The 26,503-nt window shown below is 42.4% G+C and overlaps 1 protein-coding gene across 2 annotated transcripts; it reads right to left on the minus strand.

Annotated features, from left to right (window-relative positions):
- Positions 1-1,118: 1,118 nt before the first annotated feature.
- DUSP13B (dual specificity phosphatase 13B) lies at positions 1,119-24,618 on the minus strand. 2 transcript variants are annotated; one of them, XM_086901130.1, is made up of 6 exons: positions 23,986-24,609; positions 19,078-19,291; positions 17,022-17,175; positions 10,126-10,317; positions 9,243-9,463; positions 1,119-1,543 (listed from the first exon to the last, which is right to left on the minus strand). In XM_086901130.1, exons 4-6 carry the CDS (start codon positions 10,314-10,316, stop codon positions 1,329-1,331), a joined length of 627 nt encoding a protein of 208 aa, XP_086757256.1. In that variant the 5' UTR covers position 10,317; positions 17,022-17,175; positions 19,078-19,291; positions 23,986-24,609; the 3' UTR covers positions 1,119-1,328. The 2 variants fall into 2 exon arrangements, with proteins under 2 accessions (XP_086757256.1, XP_023785158.1); XM_023929390.2 differs by lacking the exons at positions 17,022-17,175; positions 19,078-19,291 and having other exon boundaries at positions 23,986-24,618.
- Positions 24,619-26,503: the final 1,885 nt, after the last annotated feature.

Consider the following 26,503-nt stretch of genomic DNA (forward strand, 5'->3'; position numbering starts at 1 on the left):
CCACCTGAATTCCTCTATAGACTCTGCAGGGAAATCATGTTTCCATATTGTATTATGAGAAATGAAGCAAAGGTGTGCTATGCTCAGTTAATATTTTTAATGTATGGAGGTAAAAGAAACTTCAGTTCAGAAGAAGTATATGCTTCCCTCTTTCTATTCAACATCCATGGTGCTATAAATACAAACTGCAGGGTACTTTCAGAACTGAGAGCCTTTAAGGCTTCTCGAGGGAAAACATCACACCAAATTAATCTGCCGTCAAGTGGAAATTCTATATTGTTTGCATTTGCCAATGTTCTGTATGTGGCTGTAATTGCACTGGAGCAAATATCTGCTTCGAGTTCTTCACAAGATTAAATGTGGCCAATTGGGCGTAAAAGAGTAATTGAAATGCAGAGCTGCTACTTTGGATTTGTTAGAGGCATTGCTCATTTTTGCTCTGACATGACGACACTAGGTTCTGACTTTCCACTAAAACAGGGAAATTTGGGGAATGTGATTTCGAGCATCGGGTTGCAAGCTAAGAGGAGGACATTTCTGTCTGGCACTGCGCTGCCCCGCAGTGTGCCAGCGGGCAGTGTGCCCTGGGCATGCTCCTTGCTCCATGCATGCAAGGGGACACCTTCCTCTCTCTGAGCAGCTGAGAGGCTGTCAACAGCTGGGCCCCAGGGTGCAGTGTCTGCCTGAGAGCTCCAGAGCTGGCTCTTGAGGATTTCATGGTCCTTAAGTTCTGAATATTTGCCATACTCAGCAAAAAGGACTAGTGAAGGTCCACAAGAGCCTCCATGGCTTGTAACAGAGGGAGCCCATGGTCTGAATTGAATCCTGACTAGTGTCACCACGTCAGACCAAAGGATCATGTCAGCTTGCAAAAACAGCAGTCTCACCCTAAGCCAGCTGGATGCAAAATGTTAAAGATTTGCTTAAAAGCCTCATGCTTTCTTTTTATTTTACTAGTTTAGTCATTTTCCCTCTTGCCAAATAAATGCAATTATAAGCAAGAAAAAAGGATTTTTTCAAGTTGACTATGTTGCCTTTTAATTCTACATGAAAAATCCAACTGCTCCCTATGCCCTGCCCAACAGGTAGTTAAATAAACAGGCCCAGGTGAGCAAAACTGCCAGTTTGAATCCTTCTTTATTTCATTTTCTTTCCAGTTAGTGGGCTTATGCAAAAAATACATGCCTAACAGTTCCTAACAGTTTGCTCACGCTCAGCCTTTCCCCAGTTTCACCATACAGCTACAGAGCAGTCCAGACAGCATCCTTGCACTCTTCAGTGAGGGCAGCATCTCTTGGGCTGGCACCAGGAGACAAAGCTTCTTGGCACTAGCAGGCCTCTGCTCCTCTGCCTGTGCTCCTTCCTAACTTGAGGTCCAACTCCCGAAGCTGCTGGAGGAAGCCGGAGTTGGGGCAGATCCCTCTGTGGGAGCGCACAGTGTGAATGGCAGCAGTGAGGGACATACCTTCACAGATCATTAAGAAAGCGAGGACAAGAGTTGCAGATCGACTGATTCCCATTGCACAGTGAACCAGTACTTTGCCTGGAAAAATGAGAGAGATTTGCAATTATGCCAGCAGGCCTCATGGAGGGGTTTTTTGTGCTGGAGCTGAGATGGAAGCTGGTACTAGGGATGGGCAAGCAGGTATGTGCAGCCCTGCAGAGCAGCCCTGGTGCAGTTCCCCTGATTGGGGATTTTTACTGGCTGGGGACAGAAAATTCCTAATTGTGTTAGGAATTAACACAATTTGAGCTTAGCTGTCAGTCTGACAGCACACCCTTATCCCTCCTGCCCAGCCTGCCATCCATTGTGTCCCTGCTTGCTCATGTGTGGTTTTGGGAGTGATGTACTTGCTGGCAAAGTTTCAAGAGTTCACGCTTGAAGGCCATGCTGTGGGAAGCAGCCTTGGCAGGTTGGCAGGTTACTTACTACCAGAGGGCTTGGAAACTTGGGATTTCAGAAGTAGAATGCTCAGGATTGCTCACTGCTGTTACAGCAACACCCCTAGTCTTGCACAAAAAACTGTTTTTTCCACAAAAAAAACTCAGCTCACTCCTGGTTTTCTTTTTTCTTCTTTGCTTAGGGCAGTAATGCTTTCTGAGGGTGCTGACTGCTGGCCAGGCTTTTTTGAAAGTGTTTGAAGAAAATGGGCATTATCATTAAGAACAGCCGTTTGTATATGGCATTTGCACCGGCTCACTTAAGCATTTTTATTTCTAAAGCTTACCCCATATTAATCACTGTTCTTCCATAATGCCTCTATTTCCACCTGTTCTTTAAGTGACCAGTAGGAAGACAATTTATGAAATGTTTTTACTTTTCCAGAGATTTCAGTGCAAAGTGTGCATCTTTGTTAGGAGTTCATTAAGAGTGACATCTTGGGTCCTTCCCCTGTTGCCGTAAGTGAGCCTCAGGGAGCACCTTCCAGGGATTCAGCAGTGTAACGCACTCCTTCCCTCTGCTCTGCTTTTGGTTTTCCTGCTGTGATCATGAATAGAAGCAGCCATTGGAAGGAGAAGAATATTTCTTTAAATGGTCTTATTTGGAATTAAAGAAAGTTTTTAATTAAAGGAAAATTTTGCTCTCCAATGGAAGAATTCAGGTTTCTGGTCCTTTCCCTCTACATGTAAAGAAAGAGCTCATTCCAGAAACTGAAAATTTGCATCTTGTAAATATTGTAAAATGCTTCAACTTTCAAAAAAGTGGTAAGATCAATGAGAAATTTTTATTTGAGTATGAAACTCAATTGTATAACTGTTCTACTCAATTATAACCATGCCTGAACATTTTCAAGCTCTCTTGTCCTTTGTTGAAGTCAGATCTTTTTCTCACAGAGACTGTGACCCAGCAATTCGGCATTATTAGAGTAACAAGTGATTAGAAGCAGTTGCAAACTTCTGACCACCTAATGAACATTAGTCATTAAGCTCCCATTAAGGCAGCTGAAGAAAATGCCTTTTTAGCATGGAAGTTTCTGAACAATTCTTCACTGGAAATTTTCACAAGTTTGAAACAAAGCATTTTCTACCTTTTTTTAAATTTTATTTTTTCTGGACTGTCACATATGTGGTCTCTTGTTCATTCATTATATAGCTGTACAAAATGCAACTTAGTGGCAGTGCAATTTATATCCAGAAAAGATGAAAAATCAGTGATGACAATCCTATGTTGCTTTTTTTCCTTTGGAGATGGAACAGACTATCTCAGATGCTGCTTCTCTGCAAAATGTAAAGAGGGGTAGAAAGAACAGACAGCTTTTCAGGGCAAGCCCCTTGCTTTGTTTGTGCTTACAGCATCTTAATCTCTCTATTACTAGGGTGCAAGACAAAAATATCCTTGTTGGATGATGAGCCTAGATCCAGACAAAAACCTCAGACTGATTGCCCCCATCCCCCCAGGTGTTAATTCTGGGTACTTTGTGCACAGCTTTTAATCTTAAATCCTATTTTGTTTATGACAGAGTATTTATTTAGCAACCATTCTAGTTCTGACTAATGATGATGGCATAGCCACATGCTCAGAGAGGGTGAGCATGTGTTGTGAAAACCTGCTCTGGCCAGCAGGTTTAGAGAAGTGTTGAATTCCACAATGTATGTGACACAGCCCCCTCTCATTATCCCAGCATGAGAAATCCGAGTGCACCCCTAAAGATAGACATGTCCTCAGTAGAAATAAAGGGACAAATATAGTCTCCAAGGAAGTGGCAAAAACAGCTCTGGTGACAGCAGACTTGGACCAGGCATCAAAACCTTTGGGGGAAGGAAGAGGTTTTCAAATGTAAGGCCATTTTTGCAGAATTTCTATTTCTGTTTTCTCATTCAGATACAGTTTCATAGAATTTACTGAGATATTGATGCCCTTATTCAGGTAAAATTGCAGCTATCTGTCACTTCCATTAACTTCATGAAAATTCTTGGAAGTCCTGATTTTTATGGGCATATATACGGAGAAATGTTTTGCACTCCTGCTAAAAGATAATGCTAATTTGAATTTCCATCAGACTTCTTTTTCAATATGCTGCACTTCCATTAGCTTTCCCACCAACCTTATAGGGTATGTATGCTCTATTATCTTCCCCAGAGGAGGCACTTGGGATCCAAATAACGTTAGTCTGAGATTTTCAGAGAAGCATAAAGGAATTAGGAACACAATTTCAATTTGAAAAATACTGCAAATAGGACTAGGCCAAAAGATTTTTGAAAAATCTTTGCTTCAGTGGTTTGCAGGAGGCCTAACTGCAATGTGGTGGCAGGAATGGGAAATACAGACATTCTCCCAAATGTGCACCCCGAAGAACAGAAGCCAAGGGACAAAATGGTCTGAAAATTTTTCTTGGAATCAGAATCACTCTTTTCTGGTGTTTTTTTTTCTTTGTTTGAAAACTTCTGAGCTACCAGCACTCTACAACTAAAAGAAAAAGAATTTATGGTTTGAACTGCATCACAACGGATAAAAGCAAGCAAGAAAAAATCAGAAAGAAGTGGCCTTAATGTTAGATTTGATTTTGCATTACTATATATTTTGACATTAAATCTGAATTTGTGCATAAACTGGAGAGGGACAGGAGACTTGATGTTCTGAATCTAACTTCTGTAAAATTGTTTGAGTCCTTTCCTCACCCCCCCACCCCCCAACTCTATGAAGATTTCTGCCTTTGAAAATGCTCTGCCCTACCAGCAGTCTTGAACTGAAGACCAAGCTGAGCATAGGTATAAATGCTGCTGTTAAATATTGCCTGTTGTGATTTTGTTGGAGGCACAGAAAGCAGAACAAATGCCAGGCTCCTGCTCATGCAGGCTGGCTCTCAATTGGTTTGTGTCTGTGTCTGAGAGAAGACTGTGTCCAGAAAGAATACACTGAATTTTTTTTCCCTGTTTCTCTGGTTTATCTGCACTTCAGAAGAGTCTTCCTGTATCGGCAAAGAGCTTTAGAAGGTGTCTCAGCAAAAACCTGGACAAGCCCCAAGTATTGACCTCGGTCCTAATCTGCATGGTTCTCTAATCCCTTGTTCCCGTGAGGATGTAGGTATATTATCTCTTTAACAAGTGCAATATGTATTCCAACATTGTTACCCTGTGTGCATAGTAAAACAAAAGCTATGATAAATGCTGGTACACTGACAATAAAATTACTTGTTTGTTGCAGATAAATCAGTCATGTGAAATGATTTAATTAATGTAAAATTGCTCTAATGAAAGCAGATTTGAATTTACTGTGTGATTATTTTTAGCAAACAAATTGAATGTTAAACTTGAGTAAGGAAACAAAAGCTGTGTTGCTATTTGGTTCTGTTTACAGGGTCAGACCCTTGTCTCTTAGCAGTGGCTGCAAATGGGTAAAGTGACACTCTGAAGCCCTGGTGATGACATCCTGCATGTGACCAGCGCCTGAAGCACGTCTGCTCCGTGGGCTGACTGTGGAGGGCGATTCCAGCCATTCCATCAGCCCCTTGCGGGATGTAGCTGAGATGTCTCAGCACTCAGGCTCGGATTCCTGGGTGGCTGCTGGAGCACAGCCACAGAAAGCAGCATTCACAGAGGCAGTAGTGTGTTCCCCTTTGGTAGGCAAGGAGGTTATAACCACATCTCCTGTACCACAGAACCTGCACTATGAGCTGCCATCTTCCAACTCTGCCCTCCCCACCCCCATCTGGTTTAACATACAGTGCAAAGAGAAGCTGGATTGGTCCCATGTTAAAAGGACCATGTTGCAACCTTCTCTCTGAGCATGAAACAGGATCCCTTAGGAATAATGGGATTAACTGAGGAGAAGTAGGGGCACTTAGCTTCTGGCATTATTGAATCTTGCAATCCTTATTTGAAATTTTGCACCACACATCTCGAGCTACTTTTTGCAGAGGCAGACAATAACTGTCATCTGTCTGGGATTTCTGCAGAACAATAACACTTGGTTTTTAACAGTGGATTATGGATATTCTATCCAGCTCATGCCTGCTGTAACTCTACTAACATCAAAGGGCTTGTACTAGGGATAAAGTTTGCACATTCAACTTTGTTGGCCAAATTCAAGTTGGGAAATTCAATGTTGTTGAACAAGATCAGTCATTAAAGCACATAATAACTTATTGTCCTTTTGCTAATCATCATTAAATGAGCTAAATGTCCTAAACTAGCCTTTGCTTTCTTGCAGGATGGATTCAATTTGGCTTAAGATGAGGCTCCAGATCTGTCAGCCATAGTCAATGTCACAGCTGTCCTCACTCCATTGGATCAGCAGAAGTATTCTGCTCAGAAGGAGAGCTCAGCTGGGCTAATGGGCCCTAGAGGCTCATGCCACGATTTTCTCATCTCCTGTTAGGTTTTAGCCAGGTGCAGAATCCACTGCCTATTTCTTGATTAATCCAGTATCTGTTTTGTCACAGCTGAAAATAGCAAGAAGCCTACAGAGAGCTTTAAATAGTGGCAAGTCAGAGCAGGTAAAAGCTGTCATCTGCTGCAGACTGGGAGGTCAGACTCCTCCAGTGGGAGGTAATGCACCTATGGTGGAGTCAAGCGAGAGGACCCTTTTCTCCAGAGTTAAGCAGGTTTCATAACTCCCATCAACAAGAAGGTAACAGGAGAGGGAGCCTATCTTTTCATTTGCTCCACTGAAGTAGAGGAAGGAAAATGACTTTGAGAGTCTGCCATTTCAAGATTTTAATGGGTGATTTTAACCTGCCTGTTTTAAACATGGTCAGAGGTCAATAAAAGGAAAAGCTCACTACTTGGGAACCTTTCTCTCAGCACAGTGTTAGTTTAATAGTTTTCATGACATGCTTTCATCAAGCTCTCTTTCACTCCTCAGACTTTACAAAACCCTGCTGATTTACTTTAGGTTTAGCTGCACTCCAGAGGAATGCAAATTGCACAGGTGGCCATGCAAAGGGTCAAGATTGATATTCAATCTTCACTGAACTTGAGCATGAGGGAGAAGGCCAGCACTTCCCCAGCTCCATGTTTTTCCTTGTTGGGAAGGGGACAGATTGTGCATCTGCTCACTCTTGTCTGAGCCTTCCCAAACAGCTCTGTTACATGGGCAAAAAACTGCCAGGCTGTGCTGAAGGAAAGGCAGTCAAGGAAGTAGGGATCATAAAATAATGCTTACGTGGTATGGCTGCAATAGTTGTGCATGTACTTTCTAATTTCTGCAACAAAGATGATGAAGGCAGTCACTGTGGGATGCAGTCATTGGCCACTGCAACAGGAACAGCTCCCAAGGAGGAGCAAGTAAGTGCACACCCCTCTGCTTCCTTGTGCTCACACTCTGGCACCCGAGTTTTAAGAAACTGCCTTAAAAACAAACTCCTTACATCATCAAAGACAATATTCTGTTCAGCTAAAGTATAAATCTGGAATAAATCTGCCTATGCCATTTTCTAGACTTGTGGTGTAAAGCACCAGATATTTTTCAAGCATGATGGAAATAACAATTCTTACCTAATTTTAATGAGTCTTTGATTCTTAGTTTTAAATATGTTTGTACCTCATAAAGTCTTAACTTTGACTTGTTCTCTTAGGTAAAAAGGATAATATATATCAGTTAAAGAGAAAAAAAAATTATGTTGAATTTGCTTGTAATAGTTAAGCAGCAGTCTTAAAAGACATCTCAAACAAACAGTAGTACCTCAAACAAACAGTAGTACCTCATTATATCCTGTATTTAATATGGACAGGCCTCTTGTTACCTGGTATATTTTTCTGTTGTTCAGTTTCACTGCTTATAATAAACACTACTTTTTTTCTTCTTCTAAATGATGTGAGTAACAATCCCTTCCCCGTCTCATCCCTGCACAGGTCATGGGTATTTAGCTGCTAAATTTCTGTACCTCAGGAAATTATGCTTCCAGAACATCTTGTTTATATATTTTCTAAACTGTTGTGCTTTCCTCAAAATGATGAATGTCAGCAACAGCTGGACAGTGTATTATTAAATTTCACCTTGTCTCCATTCCCAGAACTCTGCTTCCATATGGAGTTCAGTAAAGCAATATTAAAAGCATGAGAGTAGGGATAAATACGCCTTGAGCCGTAACTTGTTCTGCATTCATAACTTAGTATTTCAGCATGCATTTTACAAAGTACTAGTTTTGTTTGCTATTGTGGCTTCTACAATTCATCTGCTGGTTTTTTTGTCTTTTGTCAATTGATTTGGAACTTTACTTTAACATGCATGTGAACAGATTTTGGATCTTACCTTTCTCTGGAGCACTGCCAATAATAACTTCAATTGCAAATAGCATATTCTGTAATAAAAATGGGTGAAAATCCAAATTCCCCAAATGCAGCCCGAAGTTGCACAAAGACAAATATTTTCTAACAGAACAGAACAAGCCCACTGAAGCGCAGGAAATACATAGGTACCTAGAATGAAGGTACACTGTTTGCAGTTACTGTGTCTCCCCTTCCTGGCTAGTATGGTGTGGATCAGATCTACTAATGCTTACAATTATACATACAAGCTGGGTAGTTAGTACTTTAAGACCCTGATTACAATAAAATCTCACCATGATGTAAGAAAAATGGTTTGCTGAGTATACAACTGCTCTATTATTAAACCACTTACTTCTGAATAGTATCTGTACAGTTTTGTGGCACAGTGATGACTTGCTTTTGTGAAGGCTTGACCTTAGTAGTAATTATCTCCCATTGTCCCCAAGCCTCTGGTGCTGTACCTGGCATATACTTGGTGAATCTGAGGGGTTTGTGGGTTGTCTTTCTATTTCAAAGTTATCCTTTTTCTAGCAACAGCATGACATTATTCCTGGCTGGTGGTGTTGCTTGATCTCCCTGCTATGGAACTGCTTTCTAGCAAGTTCTTCCCTATTCTGTGTTTGTAGGACTTGCACAGATTATAGCATTATAGTTGAATCATCTTACTCAAATATGACACTTGTATTTTAAATCCCATCACTAATTTGAAAAAATCAAATTATGTGCTTCCCCCTAGGTCAGTGTGTTCCTATAGGTAATAAAGGACACTTACTATTTTGTCTTTTGCTGATAGATAACACTAGGCATAGGGAGAATCCTTTAAAAGCTTGTTCAGTGCATCCTTCCCTGTTTCAGGGAAACAGAAGAACTACCACTAGATGTTCAAGAGGCAAGTAGGATGCTACTTTGTTTGGGTATCTCCATTCTTACCCACATACAGGTGGGTTTGTTTATGTCAAATAATATTTGATAACTTGCCCTGCTTGTCTACTATGCAGAAGATATGCAACATGCACAGATGGGCTAGTTACCTCTTGGGGAATTCAGTGCTGCTCTGATGTACTGAGCAACTGGATAGAAGTGAATGCTGAGATCAAAGTTTGGGTTGTCCTCTGCTTCTACTCCGTAGTAATCCACAGGCAAGTCACTGTAGAACTTGGGCCCGGTGTTGATGCGAAATCTCCCGGCAGCGGCATTCACAACGTGTGAGATGCCCATGCGGCTCAGCTGTGCCTTATCACGAGCAACATACCTGGAAGATAGGGAATTATATTTGCCTGCTGCATTGCAATCAAAGAACATGCTGCTGATGGTGAATTTGTTACAATGGCAGGAAGTGGTAGTGGCTATTTTTTGACAGGTTGAGTTTTTTGACACTTTGAACAGGTTCAAAGTGTCAAAAAATGCTTTGAGAAGTAACTTGTTAGGAAACTAACTCATACATTTCCCTAATTTTTTTCCCAAACATATGTTTAAATGGTTCTCAACTGAGGAAAGGCGGTGGTGGAGATATTTCTGCACAAGCTAAGGGTTTTCTGATTTCAAGGACTTTCTCACCAAGTCACCTCTGCTAAGTATTCATCAGTTCAGACAGCTGATGCCATCTGGCAAAGTGAGGAGAAAATGAGCTTGATTCTGTTTTACCCAGCTTTGGCATGACTGCCTGAAGTACCAATGCCACAGCTTCAGTGGGCTGTTGCAGTGTGTGACTGCTGCAGTAATGGGGATATTTTTTAAATTAGTTAGGATGCATTTCCTCTATGCTACAGCATCCTATGCACTGTTCAATCTTGTTCAACACTTAGACCTGTTGTGAGAGGTCCCCAGATTAGTGCCTAGCTCTCTGTTTCTAAATAAAGAGTGGAAGATTTGGGGGAAGAGTTGCAATAACCTTCAGCCCTTCCTGTGTCTTACAGGTCTCCCACATAAAGGTTTGGCCAGACTTCATCCACATGCCCTGTGGGGTGTGTGCGTGTGCAGAGCAGGCGCCGCAGCTCCTCCAGGGATGGTGTCCCAGTGCTGCTCCCACTGCCAGACGGCCAGCTGGAGGCACTTCTTATCCTAGGCCGCCGTAAGTCCTGGCTGCACAAGGAGTCCCAGGCCATCCTAAAAGGGGAGAGCAGACATTCACTATCAGCCAGAGATATTTCTGACAGGCCCCATTCTTCCTCTCATCTTGTCAAAAACTTGATTAAAACTTTATTATAGTTTTAAGGATTATTTTCATCATAGGAAATGGGGAAGTGCCTACAACTATCTGGAAATCTAGATGCTATTATTAGCACAGTGAAAAAGGCCAGCCCTTGATATGCCAGCACAAGGCTTCTGCTTTCACATGGAAACAGGTAATGCTATGGAAAATGTCTTGTGTAAATATATCTACTCACAGGATGTAGAAACAAAGTACTAACATGGTATGCTGAGGTTTTCCTTTAACCAGGTAACTAGGACCTCCTTATATATACTTAACATGATTTGTCTTCTAATTTGCTCAACAAACTGATCTGGACTGAGTAGAATCAGTCATGCAAAATCATATTCACTGGTTAGCTATTAATTGTCAACTTCAATGAGGAAAACTCTGTAAGGAGGAGTTTGGTTCTTTCCAATGGTATTTACTGGCCATAGAGTTGTCCTCATGACAAATGTTCATGTTAGAAAAATCTGGATGAGTTACAGTGATTCCAGCTGTCATTTATATGAGCATTGACTAATTTTTTTAGTAAGTTGTTTTAATTTGCATTCCTCTGCTCCCTCCAAGAGCTATCCCATTTCTAATCTTGAAGCACGTACTTTAGTTACAAGGAGAAACACTTTTTTTAGGCATCACTTTATCTCTGGAATTACTCTGTTTCCATATGGTACATTTCTTTTGAAATAGTGGTTCCTCTACAATGTTAGCTGTAGATTTGAACTGTTGGGAGGATTTTTTAAGAGGGGAATAGAAATTACATTTTTCCCAGAGTTCTGTTCTAAGAAGATACTAAACTTTTTTTTTGGTATGTTCTAAAAATGAGCCAAACATCTGCATTACAGAGATAGCAGGAAGTCTGTCAGCTCATGAGCCTTAAAACAGAAGCACCTGTCTAGGACATGGATGAAGTTCTAGTCAGTGAGTCAAAGTCTTGCTCTGGCACTGCCTGAAGCATGTCTTCTACATAAATGATTTGAGGATTAGTTTGGGGTAGAACAGTCCAGGACAGCAAACCTGAAATCTTGTATCTTTCTGCTGAACATGTCTATTGTTAACAAATAGGTTATATTCAAGTTCAAGCACCTTCATATTAATGCAGTGCTTTGCTGAAGGGCAAATGGAGCAATTAATTCCTTGAAATATCCATAGAAAAGAAGGAGGGGAGGGTCAGGCCACAGAATGGTCCCAACAAGTCACCCTTCTTCCATGTACATGGGGTGATCTGTCTTGCCACCCAGTTGCCAAGAGGAGCCTTCTGTCATTTCAATACACCTTCTGCCACCTTCATGGCCTTCATGGCAGCTCTGGCCTCTTGGATAGAGTAAGTTTTCACCAAGTGATGTTCCCAGAATGGTCTTGTATTGTTACAAGAGCATTACAAAGAGCTCCACTGTGGAATGTGCTCCCCTCCCAAATGCGCATATCTCATCCAGTCTCAGCTTTTACTGTGAAAACAAAAGCAGATGTTCTTGCCCATTTTGGATAGCTTTCTGCAAGAGGAGGCATGGAGGAACTCCCTACTGGAACAGGCATTTCCCATTGATTTTGATCGCTGCTTTGACACTGGCCACCCCAGTGTCCCCTGTGCCTGGCTCCTGCTGGTGATCTTGGACACTTCTCTGATCCCTCACAGGAGGCCTGCAGCAGAAATGGGACTTGAATTTCCTGTGCCCTGACCACAGAGCCATCTGCCAGTCCATTAAGTACTTTTAAGTATAGCAACCTCCTCCAATCCTTCCCACCTCATAATATCTGCAGCAAATGTTCCCCTTTTTTGATGTACCTAATTCTTTGCAGTGTGGCTAATGACTACTCTAGGGCACTTCTTACTCCCTGTAAAGTTGCTTTAAACTGTTTTGGTTTTTTCTTATTCAGTACTGCCTGTTATCCTTTTCTCTTGCCCTCTCCACTGTATAAACACTTTGATTTTCCTATTACCTTGAAGGACTGAAGGCTGCTGTCAGCATTGCTTCCCTAAGCCTCACAGGAGCAGGGCAGGTAACTGTGACATATAGTGCACCTAAGGAAAAGTGCTCCTTCAAAGACTGTTTTGCTTTGTTTTGTTAGAATTGTTTCTAGAAGGGAACATAATTGCACAGGCTGGGCAAAAGGAGGTACTGTGTGCTACATGGATATTTAAAGCTGTGGAATAACAGTCTTTATATGATGGGACTGCTTCTTCAGAATTATCCTAAGATGACTTTCAGCTTGTGCTCACATGGATATTGTATTATAGATAAGGAATTTATTCCTGTTGAAACACAGAGTGAACTGCTGATGATATGTACAAAACTTATTCCATTTTCATTCTGGTCATATTTTTTTAAACTAGAGAATAGCAGCCGTTTGTGTAAACTCTACATGCAATAAAAGGAAGGACTAGATTTCAAATTTCAAATGTGAAATAACTGCAACTAACAGGCTGCGAATGATTCAAAAGCAGAGAAACCTCAGTAGGGCTATTCAACTAATATGCTGAATAATGAATGCACTGAAAAAAGAATAGCTTTCCATAGAAAATTTACAGACAGAAAAACAGGATAATTTTTTTTCTTAATAAATGACTACTCAGTTCTGGCACCAGTCCAACATCTTAACTCACTAAATTTATACATGCAAGTGTCATTACTAAAATGCACATGTTTAAGGAAAACAATGCTATGATTAAAATTTTGTGTCATGTTTTATAAGGAACATGGATAGATTAAAAAAATTAGTGTGAAAGGAAAATTATTATATGTAATAATGTGATGTCTGTTAATTTAAAAAATATGTTTTTAATGATTCTCAGCTCAATTCCTCTATGCTGACTTTTTGTAGTGGATCTGTTTCTGAGATGTGTGTTGTATGAATGAGCAATACAATTTTAAAATGCTGGTTTCTGAATGATGATGACATGAAACATTCCTGATCTTTGCTCTGTTGGAGTTGTATTGTGGTAATTACTCAATCACATAGGAGAAATTTTGCCATTATATTTATAATAATTTTGTATTGGGTGGTACTGCAACTGTAATTGTATCTGTACTATGCAATAGAATTTCCTTAATTACAACTAGCAGGAGGATTGCAATCAGCAGCCTGTTGCAAGCAGGTCATTCTGACAATGCAGAGTGACCCACAGTATGATACAGGCTGTTTGTGCCACGATCCCTGCCTGCACCTGTAGCTATCTCCCTGGATTCATGTGTGTTGTTGGCTTTGCTGCAGTTGGGTGATGAGAGCAAACAGGTCAATGGTTCCTCATGTATCAACTATTCCAGGAAGAAAGTTGAATTCCCAGTTGAAAAAAAGAAAGTAGTCCTGTGAGAGGTCCCACATAATATCTCCTTCATGACTTTAGGATTCATGTTTAGGATTCCCATCTGCCCAGCAGGGAATGCCCCTACAAACTGCATATACTGTGGATGCTTTGGTTGGGTTTCAGTTAATTCAGTGACTACGGCTTTATCTGTAGCATAATTGGTGCTATTCAATGCCATGCTGGGGAGAGGCCCTATAGGGACTTTAGATTCCTTTACAGGTGTCTCAGTCCTCGGAAACACATGCCACCTTTTATCCAATTTCTCCAATTCCACGATATTTAATTAAACAACAAAATGAAAGGTCAGTGTAATTTGACAATTTGACATTACATACAAGATAAAGTTGAGAGGATGGTATGAAGTCTGAGATGAAGCAGCAGAAAATCCTGCAGCATGATGCTGTGCTAAGTCAGGAGGAAAAAACAACTCATGTCTGGGATATTTAGTAGAAAGCCTTTACAACCTCTGCTTTAACTTGCATTTTCCAATGCCAGCATAAAGGAGGGATTTGCATATACTATAAGGATGTCAGTATGCTCATTTTAATCAAGTGTCAAATATTTTAATCATCCCAGGGCCCCTGTTGGGTTTTCTGTATGGGTAGAACTTAGCTATTTTCTTATGATGTTAGTAAAGATATTTCTGAGTCTTTAAATCCTGAGAACAAAGCAGCCTCCATCCTGTGTTTTCTCAAGCTTCTATGTGCTATAGCCTTGGCATCCCCAGTGAAGATATCAGTCTGGCTATACTTTGACTAGACTGATTTGTGGTGGTAAAAGACTAGGCTGAAGCTCAGGGCTTGGCCAAGTAGGTCGTGTCAAGTTCACGCCTATCATGTATTCAAAAGCCATAAACATTTCTCAGAAAGCCTATCCCCTGGAAAGGTTCCTCCAAGATAACATATGTTTGAGAGAGGGTTTTGTGTTGCTACATCGCCACACAAATGACAAGTATTGCTGTCATCATTCTTTCTTCCTTAGCGTTTAACCCAATAGTCTCACTGGAGTCATAATTTATCAATTGCTAGGAGCACTATGAGATATAGATGGTATGAATCAAATGCAGCAATGACTGAGGTAGGGCTGGCTGGACTTGAAAGCTGAGACAGAGGCAGTGTCTAGGGAGGCACACGGTATTTGTGTAGCCAACTGTTTGTAAGAAAATCTCTTCAGCAGCTGGAGGATGTAATCTGAACAGCACTCCCAAATTTAGTGGCGGCTTCCAAACCCACTAGCAAAATACAACTATGCATTTATGGCAAGGCACCCACTTGGTGGGATTTGGCAAAATCCATTAGGTGGACTTGCTCTCCACAGATCACACAAGGCCTATGTTGAGGAGCCGACTTAATCTCTGGACTGGACAGCTTTGAGCAGCACAAGACAAAAACATTTGATTTTTTCCCTCTCAGTATTGCATTGGTGTCCTAACTTTAGAGGAATAGTGATGTTTCCCTGCTGTCCCAGTAAAATTTTCTCTGTGCACCATCCAGGGAAATCAGCAGCTACATTTTTGATACAAAGCACTACTCAAACGTAAGGAAGAAATTAATCAACCCATTTTGGTTCTCAAACATGCTGAATTTACCACAGTTTCCACTGATGTTATGGATTGCTAGGCCTCAGAAGCCTCAAAAATGCCTAATTTTTTCATAGGAAGTCTGTGGGTCAGGCTGCAGTTCTCAAACCTAATGGTTTTGACTGTTTCAGGATGTACATTAGCATGCAGGCTCCAAGGCAGGGCGGCCTCGGAGTTTTTTTCAGTGACTGTAGTATAAAACATTCTCTTGTCATCAGCTGGTTAGTACATTTGTATTTACCAACCATGTGTGCAATTCCTGACAGTGGCTAGACAGACTCAGCCATCCTTTGATGTGCAGCACTGTTGTACCAAGTGTGCAAAACCTGACCACCTGCTGATTTCGCTAACTCTTCTGCGTCTTGAACCTATATTTACTTTATTCTTTAACCATGGGAAACCAACTCTGTAGAGACAGCATCTTTGAGTGGATAAGAGAAGTGAAAAATATGAACAGCAAAATTAATTTTCCCTAACCCATCCTTTCTTCACAAAATGCAAAACCATGGGTTGCATGTACCTAGTGGCATATTTGTAACATAAGTGAGATTCTTACCATGTTCATGAGTCAGGACAGAAGCACAGACAGAACCTGTGCCAGGCAGACAAATGTACATGGAGTATACTTTACAGAAACCATGGCTGACAGGTAGCACCACCACAAGGACTGCAGAGATAAGAGCTAGTTTAGCCAACCCAAGCTCTTCGGTGGCTTCTTCACCACTGAAGCTTGGGTATATTTTGTTTCTGAATTGGATTTTTTATTTACTAGTTACAAATGTTACATGCCCTTTTAACAGTGTGCATTGTAACTATTTAAAGCTGAGCATTAAACAGGCCCAGACACTGTTAACAATCTGCATGTTATGATATTTTTTTTGTGTAACTGCTCATTATAGCATCAGCTATTAAGAATTTATTACTGCTGCATTTTAGGTGGTGCTTTACAGTCATTTAATTACAGCTATCCAGCAATCATGACATAAATATGCATGGAGAACCCCAATGTGAGGCTTTTACCTGCCAAGACCAGAGTTTGGGCCCTCAGGTGACAATGATGTCATTGCATATGCAGGGAAACAGATATTTTAAGGCTGTACAGGGAGCTGTGTTCCTCCCAGCACTAGGTGTTCATGAAGTCATCAGCTGGAGCAAGAGCACTGTAGAGCTCTAAGGACCTGAACTTGGCTCTTGGCAAGCAAGTAAAGCAAAGTCAGTTCCCTTCCAACCCTAGGCCCAGCAAAGATGATGTGACTTTTGGCTCTGAGCACAGTTCAGCTGCAAAACTAGGCCTGTGGAGCCCATTGGTACCTCTACTCAGCTGCCAAGTGCATCCTTACACACATTAACCCAACCTGATCTGGTAGACCAGCAGACACACTTCATATGACCCGAAGAGAGTAGCTGGTCCAAAATGCATCTATCACATCTCCATGCTATTTATGACTGCAGCACCATGCCCACATTTCACAGTCTCTCTAGCTCCCAGCCAGGCTACTGCTCCTTCATGAAATATTATTGCTGGTGTCCTCTCCTGCAATGGACTTCAGCCATCAGAATTCACTGTCAGTTCTGACAGTTTCTAACTCCTTCCTCTATTCAGTATTGACATTTTTCACTACCTTTTGAGAAAACAAAAATCCTAATCTATAGCATTATAGCACTAAGCAGCTCTTAGACATGCTATGAAACACTCTTGATATCACTATACTTGCACTTGAAGACAAGCTTACCTAAAATTTAGTTGTTCTGTGTTAAAGCTGGCTTTTCTTCTGGGCTCAAGGATTGTTAGATCACTGTATCTCTCTTGCCTCCAGCAATAACATGTTGGTATTCTCTGAATTGGTAAGCTCTGTTTTTCCTCCTGGAAGCACCCTCAGAAGCTTACTGAAAAGTTGAAGGATGAAACATTTCTGAAAGACAGGCTGGCAAGTTGATGCAGGTTGCTCTAAATCAGGAACAAACATGTGCCACTTTGATTTTCTCTTGGAACTGCCAGCCAGAACCAGCTGGGTTGTCTGGCTGACACTGGTTTTTTGGTACAACTACTCCAAAGCCCTAACCCTCTCTGAACAACATAAATCCTAGCTGCTTTATCATGGCTTGTAGCAATGCTTTACCAATATTTGCAGCCTGCAGTTGCAGGGAGCGTGTGTTGCTCTCATTACTGGATGATGTTAGTACAGCATGACCCTGGGGAGAGGTACAAGTTTGGATTTATTCACAGATGGCCTGAAATGTGCTGAGTCTGTTCTCTGACACAGACCTGGTGGCCTGGAGGCTCACCTTTGTGATACACTTCAGCCTCACATTGTCACTGTGTGGGAGACAAAGCCTGTCCATTCTGTAGTACAAGCACATTCTCTGCTCCATTCTCCATGGTTGTTTGGGCTGAAACTGTGACTGCCATACAGCCTAAGTCCTACACTCTTTAGTGTGCAGTCTGCTACGTAAGGGGTGTTGATTTGGACAGCACACATCCAACTGAACACAACATGAGAAAGCCAGGTGGGTTCTGGGTGTGCTGCATCAAGCTTGCTCAAAGAAAGACAAAGTGTCACTTGGGTGTTGTTTCCAGTCTCTCAGCCATGGTTTTATTATTCAGATTTACTCCAAGTTGCATATTCTTATTCTAGCCTCATCAAATTTTCCCAGGTCACCTTCTAAATGACCTGAAAGTCATGTTTATTTCTTGCTTTAGCAAGGTTTAGAGGCAATGGATTTCCTGTGCTGTGCCTTGCACAATACCCCAGTCAGAATGCAGTCTCTTAGGTCAGCATCCTGTGGCCCAAGAGAGTTTAGCAGCCCACATCTGAAGGTGAATAAGGCTGCTGTTAACAATAACTAATACAGAAGTGTCCTCCAGCCCAGAACTGAAAACATCAGGCTTCAGAATTCAAAGAATCCCATTACAAATGAATGGTTTCTGCCCCAAGGATCTAACCAAAAGGACAGCACAATGCAAAGTTCTTCTCCCCTGTGACTAACTCTGGTATGTTCTTCTATCTTAAAAACAATATATTGTTGCTTTTTCTTTTTTTTTTTCCTTGTGTCTCTTCTGTTTGAGGACATTAGAAGTTTCACTGCTCTTTGTTCTCATCCTGTGGTCCCTACCAGCACCACAAAGACAGCTCTATTCTACCCAACTTAGAGGAGACAGTGCACACTTATTCTCTATGCTGGCATAGCAGGAGTGTTGAGTAACCTGCTAGGAAGTAAGTTGGGAAACAGCAGGAGGTAGGGAGTCAAGATTCCCTGGTGTTTCTTGGGCACTGGAATGCCTTTCATACATGTTATTACAGTGATCTTATGAGGAACCCACCACACAGGTGGAGATGGTTAAGTGAAATTTGATGATTTTACTACATCTCTCCACAAGTCTGAGCTGGGAGGCAGCCCAGGAGCAGTGCTGCCAAACACTGGTAGTGATAGCTGGACCTGAGTAAAAAGTTGCCCTTAGGTTTAATGTGGGTCAAAAGCTTTTAGTCACCACTAGTGAGCAAAAGGCAGCTTACAATAGGAGGTAACCATCAAGGTTGGACTTCCTCTTGGGGACAAGGATTTTAGGAATGCTTTGGTAGATGTTGGTTTCAGTGCTCAAAAGAAATTCAGAACATGTAAAAACATCAAGGACAAGAAACCCTTTTTATCACTGTGCTCCTGATACCCTTGTTTCTGTGCTTGCAAAGTCCTTTTTTTGCAGTTATTTAAGAAAAATAATAGCATGATCTCTTATTAAATGCCATGACAATTATGGCTTTAAACCAACTGTGCTAATTGTTTCTTTACCTTTCTCACACTCCAGCCTCTCTGATCTGAGACTTGCTAGCAATTTGATAGCCATGGCAGGATGTGGAGAGGTCTGGAAGGTTAGTTCCAGTAGCCTGTATTTCACACCAGTGTCTTCTGGCAGAAGGATAAAACACAGACAGAGCTGATTGCAAGTTCCTGTGGCCCAGGTTTCTCGCTACAAAACTGGGAAGGATAAACACCTTCTTAAGCACTTCAAGATAGGAACAGAACAACAGAAAGGAATGGAAATCCTCTCATAATGCGATGGCTAGAAGCAATCCAGCTGGTCTGTTTTATTCCCACCATGAGAACGATGGTCAGTCCCAGTGCAATCTTGGCCACCTGTCAGATCAAGTTTGTGAACTCAGGCTTATAGGAATTTGACACGCTCTTGTCTTGGAGCATGCTGGTATGATCAATGCAGATTCCTCCTACAGCAGTGACACAATGTGTACACTACCCATGCAGTCCCAGATGCCCCTCATAAATCATTAAAATACCAGCTAGTTCTAATCAAATCGTTTGAGTTATAACGTAATACACTATTTGAGAACTAAAACCAGTAAATCAAGTTAGTACAGAGGTCAGAGTGAGACTGAACACAGCTGAGGCTTGCTTGCTGATGTGTGTATAGTCTGAGGGATACAAGGAAAGGAGATGAAATCCCAAGTTAGCTAAGCATATTGCTTTCTTCTCATTGTAAAATCTTGCTACTAAGTTTATGGAGAGGAAAAAAATAGGAATTCATCATATTCTGTAGCAGAGCTGATTTGAGGTCTAGAATTTCCCAGCAATTATGTTAGCTCTTGGGATTATAGGTATTTCTGATCATTTGTCCCCCAGGTAAACGCTTACCACTTTTCTAAAACTAGCTAGCAGTTAAAAATGTGTGCCCCCAAATGTCATAGATCACCCACTACAAAAACAGAACCTATTTTCTTCTATAGCATAAAAACCAGATAACTTCTAATACAAGAATTAAAAAAAAAATAAATTAAATCACATTAGAAGGCAGCTTGTTATGGTTGCACTCTTCAGTGCACTGGGACACAACAGGAACCTTTGTGAAGAGGAGGCTGCAGTGCCCAAGTGCTGGGAACCCATAAGTTTGTGTGCTGGGGTGCTACTGCATAAACCCAAATAATCGGTGCATTCTTTTCTATATGGAAAAGGTTGAGGGCCATCTAAATTTTTTGAGTGTTATCTGACTCTGAGGACAACATGGTATGGGGTATGGCCAAGCTCCACGGCCGAAAAAAAAAAGTTTGGCCACCATAAATGGTATCCGTCAAAGAATAAATCTGAAGGCTATCTTCCCCCTTTATGCTGTATTTGCATGCACATTTTGTTTCTCATGTCATACTTAAAAGAGACAGTAATTGCTTCTTCCTTCATGGCAAAGACAGTCTGGAGCAGAGGATCCTGCTCTGCTTAGGCTGCATCATTCTCAGTACTGCTGAGTACCTCCTCATGTTTACTTTGTACTTTTCCCTTAAACCCCTCTGTCCTAAACTGGACAGTGTTTTTAAAGCCCATACAGCAGAGTCACTTGGCACCTGAGTTATACCTATGGAGCAATATTTCTCTAGTGGTCTGCAGGGGAGGCTCCCAGAGGCCTCAGCTGTGGTAGCCTCCCTTCAGTCACAAACATCATCAGAACAGGACTTGCTCTAGTTCTGCAAAAACTTGTTATTCTGGGCACAGGCTTAGCTTTCGGGAGGTGCAAGTCATATGAACTCTTGGGGTTCATGCTGGCAACTCTTGAGATGAAACAACTGGTGATGCAAACCAGTGATCCAGAAAGTCACCATAAACCAGTAAACAAAGCCTCCATGAGTCACTGGCAGTAAAAGAACCAGCAAAAACTAAGGCAGTAAATAACAGGTGGGGAACAGAGTCAAACTTGGCCTGTTTGAAAGATGCACCAACAGCTCCAAACTGGGTGCATGTATGGAGCAAGATGGATTAATATTGTGTTTTATTTCTAATTAAATCCCAAGCAAGTCTGAATTTCTCTCAAACCTGGTGGTGAAATTGTTGAAACATAGAAGGAGAAACAATGATCAGTTTCATTAAAGGTGCAGCACAGCTTGGTGTGGGAACTTAATGAAGATTTGTTGTTCAACAATTATCTCCCAACTCACTTAACATGCTCTCCATTTAATTTGCTCTGCTATTGCAAATGTGAAGCCCCAAAGTCAGACTCAGCTTTCATGGCTCTTGTAGTCTCTGCAGTGTCAGCAGGAAGCACAAACCAAAGACTTAGAGCCTGGACTTGAGCAATGTATATTTCTTTTAATAAAACCCAAACCCAGGTGACATTTTTGGGAGAAACAGGAAATGGAGTCTCTTTGGGGGGCAGGGGGTTTTCACAATACTCAGAAATTTGGCCCAGATTTCTGGTCCCTCCCTTTCTTCTCCACAAAGGGCTTGTATCATTTTAAGACAAACTTGGATCCACTGTATATTGCTGAGAGAACCTGCTGGGAAATTAGGTGACTCCTGCACTCCAGGGCAGAGGAAATGTTTGTTTCTGCTTTGTGTTTGTAGGAAAGTAGGAAGATGAAATCCAAAATAAAACACAACAGATGGGAATCTCACAGAGACAGACACTGGGAAATGTATAGACAAGCTTTGTTCCCAGTTCTTGAGCTCAGAATTTAGCCAGTAAGCTGCAGAGAGACTTCAGAAAGACAATGAAATGCATTTTGGCTTCAAATACAGTTCCTCCAGATTCCAATGAGAGTTGTGCACGTGAATCTGAAGGCAGAGTATAGCCAGCAGTATGGGGAATAGATGTAATATGAGAAACTCTCATGCTATATTATTATAGTCTGAATTGTTTCCATCATTTTGGGTTAAGTAATTCCCCACTATCCATCTCTGAAGTGCAAACAGTACAGCCTTGATGTGCCCCAGGGAAAGGAAGCAAACCAGCCTTTGAATCTTTACCCAACCTTCCTGCTCATATTTTGCTTTCAGTGAGTAAGTGTTCAAATCCTTTAATACTTCATTCCCATAAAAATATATTTACCAGGGGTTTTTGTGGCAGCAGTGAGGCTGTGTTTATTATTTTAGGAACACCACACGACTAGCTTTAGAGAAAAGACAAGGCAGGAGCATGGAGTGCTGCAAATCTATCAGAGAACAGCATGTTTTCCACCTGTTGAGGCAGCAACCACAATAACAGATGCACATAATAATTACCTGTACCTCAAAGGCAGCACCAAGTCCTGCACCTTCTGCTCCCCACCTAGCAGACAGCTTGGTAACAGAATTACAAAAGACAGGTATAGAGACAGAGTAGGTAGTGCTTTGTGAAGAATGAAAAAGCAGCTCTTATTAAAAAGAAACTGGAAGGTGGAAGATGAGAAGGAAATCTGAGGCACCATGATGCTAAAAGAAGAGCAGAGCTAAGGAACTCCAGGAGTGTACCTTTTCTTTAGAGTGGCAGTCAGGTTTTTGCTAATACCCTTTCCAAAGCTGCTTTCATTTGTACTCTCAACATTAGAGATAATATCTACTGATAAATAGGTGCCCCACACACCTACTGGAGCTCATTTCTTTCCAGAGATAGGTAGTTCTGCAGTGGCAAGAGGGACACACAGGGTAAGATCCTCATCTGAAGTGACACCATGAACGACCATGACTGTGTGCCAGCACCGTGTTCTTATTCCTCTCTTTGCTGCCTGGCACTGGGATTGTGCTGGAGCTACATTTACCCTTTTGTTTGCAAGTGTCCCAGAGCAGCTGGTGTAAGAAGGGCAGGGGAGAGTATGAGGGAGCAAGGATGCATGGCAGGTGAAAAGTCTTTGGTCTTTCCTGCTTAAGTGCTGACACTTGAAAGGGTCTCTCTCCTCTTCCTCTGACTACCCAAAGGAAAGTGATGACATTTGGCTGGGTGAGGAGGACATGGCCTCTGGAGTGATTTGTACTATGATAGTTCCTTGTTACACAAAGGAACAGATCCTTCCTAGAAAGGATTTGTAGGGGAAATGATCTCAGGCCCCATTTAATCTTGACAGAAGAAGATGATGAGAAGACTGTGTGCTGAGTTGGAGTTTTCCTTTGAATTCCTATGGTGTTGAAGGCAGCACTATAAATAGACACACTATCCTTTTTACCCTGGTACAATTCTGTCTCCAGCTCTCCATACAGACAGCAAGTCTGCTGGTAGGTATTTAGCAGGAATTCATTTAACCCAGTCTTCTCCTTCTGTACTCTTTTACTCCAATCATCACGATGGCTTCCACAGCCATCCAAGCATATTTCCTCAATAAAAATTTTCTGAGGAAGACTGATATTAAAAATCCCATTTCTGTCTGAAAATTTGATCCTAGTTAAAAACAATCCATAAATGCCCCAAACTATAAAGAGTTAGTATTAAAAAAGGGGGAAAAAAAAAATAAAAGCAAAAAGAACCCCCCCACCAATGTCTTACTCTTTCATTTAGTTTCTCGCAGGTTTTGTTTTTGAACTGCATGGCATTTTATTCATAGTCTGTTTCACATTTTCTCCAGTGTAACTGGCTGTACAGTTTCTCCCTTCCCAGGATCGACTTGTGAACATCAGCTGAGAGGAAAGAAACCTACATCCAGTGTTTCATGGCTATTATCTTGAAGATAGACATGTAAGAAACTTAAATACAAGCCAGACTGGTATTTAACTAAAATAGGTTTGGTTTTTTCAAGCATCTTTTTCAGCCAGAGATCCTCAGCCTGTAACTCCAGCTGGAAAGCAAACTCTAATTTCACAGATATCGAAGTTCCCGAGCACAAGGGCTCAGCCGCTGCTCTGTCCTGGCCCTCTCGGGGGCTCGGAGCTGGCTGTGGTGGGGTTTCCCTGCTCGGTGCAGGTGCTGGCCTCACCGGGGGCTGCTCTGTAAACAAGCTTAAAGGTACTTGCCTGGTGGTCGAAGCTCCCGCGCTGCGGTGTCTTGGATTACCTTTGTTTGAATAATACCACTCACTTTCCTCCTGACGTGCCAGCTGCACGACAAATTTCTAACCTCTCCGGGTGTTCAGTTTATTCAAAGCCTATTTTTAATTCTGTTAATTATAACTCGTACTCCCGTACCCTCTTTGGACCTGCAGCAGCCGGGGGAGGCAGTTGCGAGGGCTGAGCTGTGGAGGAGGCCGGCCCTCAGGCGCTGCCAGCGGCTGTGACCTGCCGGGGACGCGGTGCCGGGACACCGAGCCTGAGGGCTGCCCGGCCAGCGCGGGGTGCCACGGCTGCTCCTTGCAGCTGCCAGCCGTGAGGGGACGGCTGGGCTTAGCCCGTGTGGGGGGCCTCCGGGTCCGTCCCTGCTGTGCCCTAGCCTGCCAGGCGGGACAGGAGGAGTGCGTTCCGGAGCACGGCGTCGTCTGTCCCCGTTCCCCCGGGGCTTGACCCGAATTCATAACAAGGCGGCCAAAGCGGGTTTGGGGCCGGGTAGCAGCGACCGCTGAGCGCGGCCCCGCGCTGGACGCTCCCGGGACCCTCCCGGTTCCCTCCCGACCGGCCGGGGGCGCCGCCCGCGCTGGGCCGCCCGCGCCACCTGGCGGCGGCAGCGGGAGCGGCGGGCGGGGGCCGAGGGAGGGCAGGACCCGGGGTGGGGTGCGGGATGGGATGCGGGGTGCGCCGTTGGGAGAAAAACCGAGCACGAGACATCGCAGCCTGAGAGGTTGCATTCTGTGTGTTACTTTGCTGTTTTTACAGCATTTTTGCCATTAGAGTAAGCTGCAGATTTCCAGTTGTACCAATCAGTGTTTTTAAAGCGCAGTAAGTTTGCATCCTGTGAAATATACTTAATGTGCTCGTGTTCTAGTACCCCCACCGACTCCTCAGCTCTGCTCCAGCCCAAAAATGGCTGGTTGGCCTCCTTCCTGCTTCCTAGAAGGGGAAGGATAAGAAAATGTGGTTCTGCTTGAGGCTGGGGGCATCTCTATAGACAGATCCACTGTGTTTTTTTCCCTGACTTGTTCTGTAAGTTTGAATGACTTTGTTAGATTTAATTGGTAACGGAAACATGTATATTAGATTTTGATTTGGATCTGAAGCATGCTTTTAATTTGGCTATTCCTCCTTGCTGAGGTTTTGTTGCCTTTGCAGATCAGCCCTAGAGCTCATGAGGAGGTTTCCTCACACAGGGAACTAAAGCAAGGAAGTATCCCAGTACTGCTCTACTGCTGCTCAGAGATGTCTAATCTACAGGGTAGTCCAGAGTAAAACCCCCTGAGACACCCCTGGTGTGGTGGTCAGTGCCAAATACTCTGCTTTGTGCCCTGACTCCTATAGTCTGGACCACAGAGCAGATGTACATATCACCTAAGAGCATTATAAAAGGTGCTGAGTTGTCTATCCTGAAGGCAGAAATTAACCTTGTAGACAATACTGGAAACGGCAAGGAATGTTTTCCCTTGCTGTTATGCTGTCTTTGAGTAGCCAGCTCACATAGTGCAGAGTATTCATGCCTCTGCATTCCTGAGTTTGGTAGTAGGAATACAAACTGCCATCCCCAGCTGGCTTTGGAGCTGGCTTTGTGCTGCAAATGCTTGTCCGCTGGGAACCAAAAGCCAGATGTGCTTCACATAGTTTCCAGGCAGCACTGTTCCATCAGATGACAGTAGCTATTGAGTGCTCTTATGGTGGCCCAGAGACACAAAGATGAAAGCCTGATTCCTGTCAACACCTCCCTTGCCATTCCTGTGTGTCTTCAGTTTTCACTTCAGTCCACCTCACAAAAGCAAATGCCACAGAATATGATGTTGCAATGTTAATAACCTTTTATTTTTGAGAAAGAAAATCCCAAGTTTTGTAATTTTGAACTGACAGACAAATTTGGTATACATTGAACTTTGTCAAATATTTTCCTGTACCGGCCTTAGCTGAGAATCCACCTTCTTCTTTAGAAACATTTTCTGCAGCATTTCCTGGCTGATTTTTAGTATGGAAGATGAACAATATTTGAATGCCCTCTCAAGGAAACATGTTTTCATGGAGGAAAAAAGCTCTGATGAACAGCCAAAAAGAAAAGCCTGTAGAGATACCTGGAATAATTTGTTAGACTGGCTTATGCTGTTTCCCAGTTGCTCTGCCTTTAAACAGCCTCTTACCCCAACTCAGGAGCTCCACCAGTTGTAAAAGCAAGAACTAACCAGTGCCAGGTTCAAGTCTCAAAATACAAACCCTCTGAGACACAGGGAGTGAGGGGTGGAGTGGGGGGAGGTTCATAAGAGAACTTCTAAGCATTACTGTAGCATAAATAATATGGCATCTTTCACCTCAAATAGCCTAACACTTCATAAAGTGATATGAGCTTCACTACTTGCTGAAACACAGCTATTTCTGAAGTGGAACCTGATCTCTTTCTCTTTTTTTTTCTTTCTTTTTTTTTTTTTTCCTTCTTTTAAACTAGCAGACAGCAATGTTTTAAGGTGGAGAG

This window comes from Cyanistes caeruleus, chromosome 8 (genome assembly GCF_971803275.1).
Source record: "Cyanistes caeruleus chromosome 8, bCyaCae1.hap1.1, whole genome shotgun sequence".
Lineage (NCBI taxonomy): Eukaryota > Metazoa > Chordata > Aves > Passeriformes > Paridae > Cyanistes > Cyanistes caeruleus.

What these genes read in the sequence shown, in the direction of transcription:
- DUSP13B (XM_023929390.2), bottom strand. Translation starts at nt 10,316, where the DNA reads ATGGCCTGGGACTCCTTGTGCAGCCAGGACTTACGGCGGCCTAGGATA. An exon ending in AACCTTTATGTGGGAGACCT is followed by an intron (nt 9,464 to 10,125) that starts GTAAGACACAGG and finishes CCTATCTTCCAG; the next exon opens with GTATGTTGCTCGTGATAAGG. An exon ending in AGCACTGAATTCCCCAAGAG is followed by an intron (nt 1,544 to 9,242) that starts GTAACTAGCCCA and finishes TCATTTTTCCAG; the next exon opens with GCAAAGTACTGGTTCACTGT.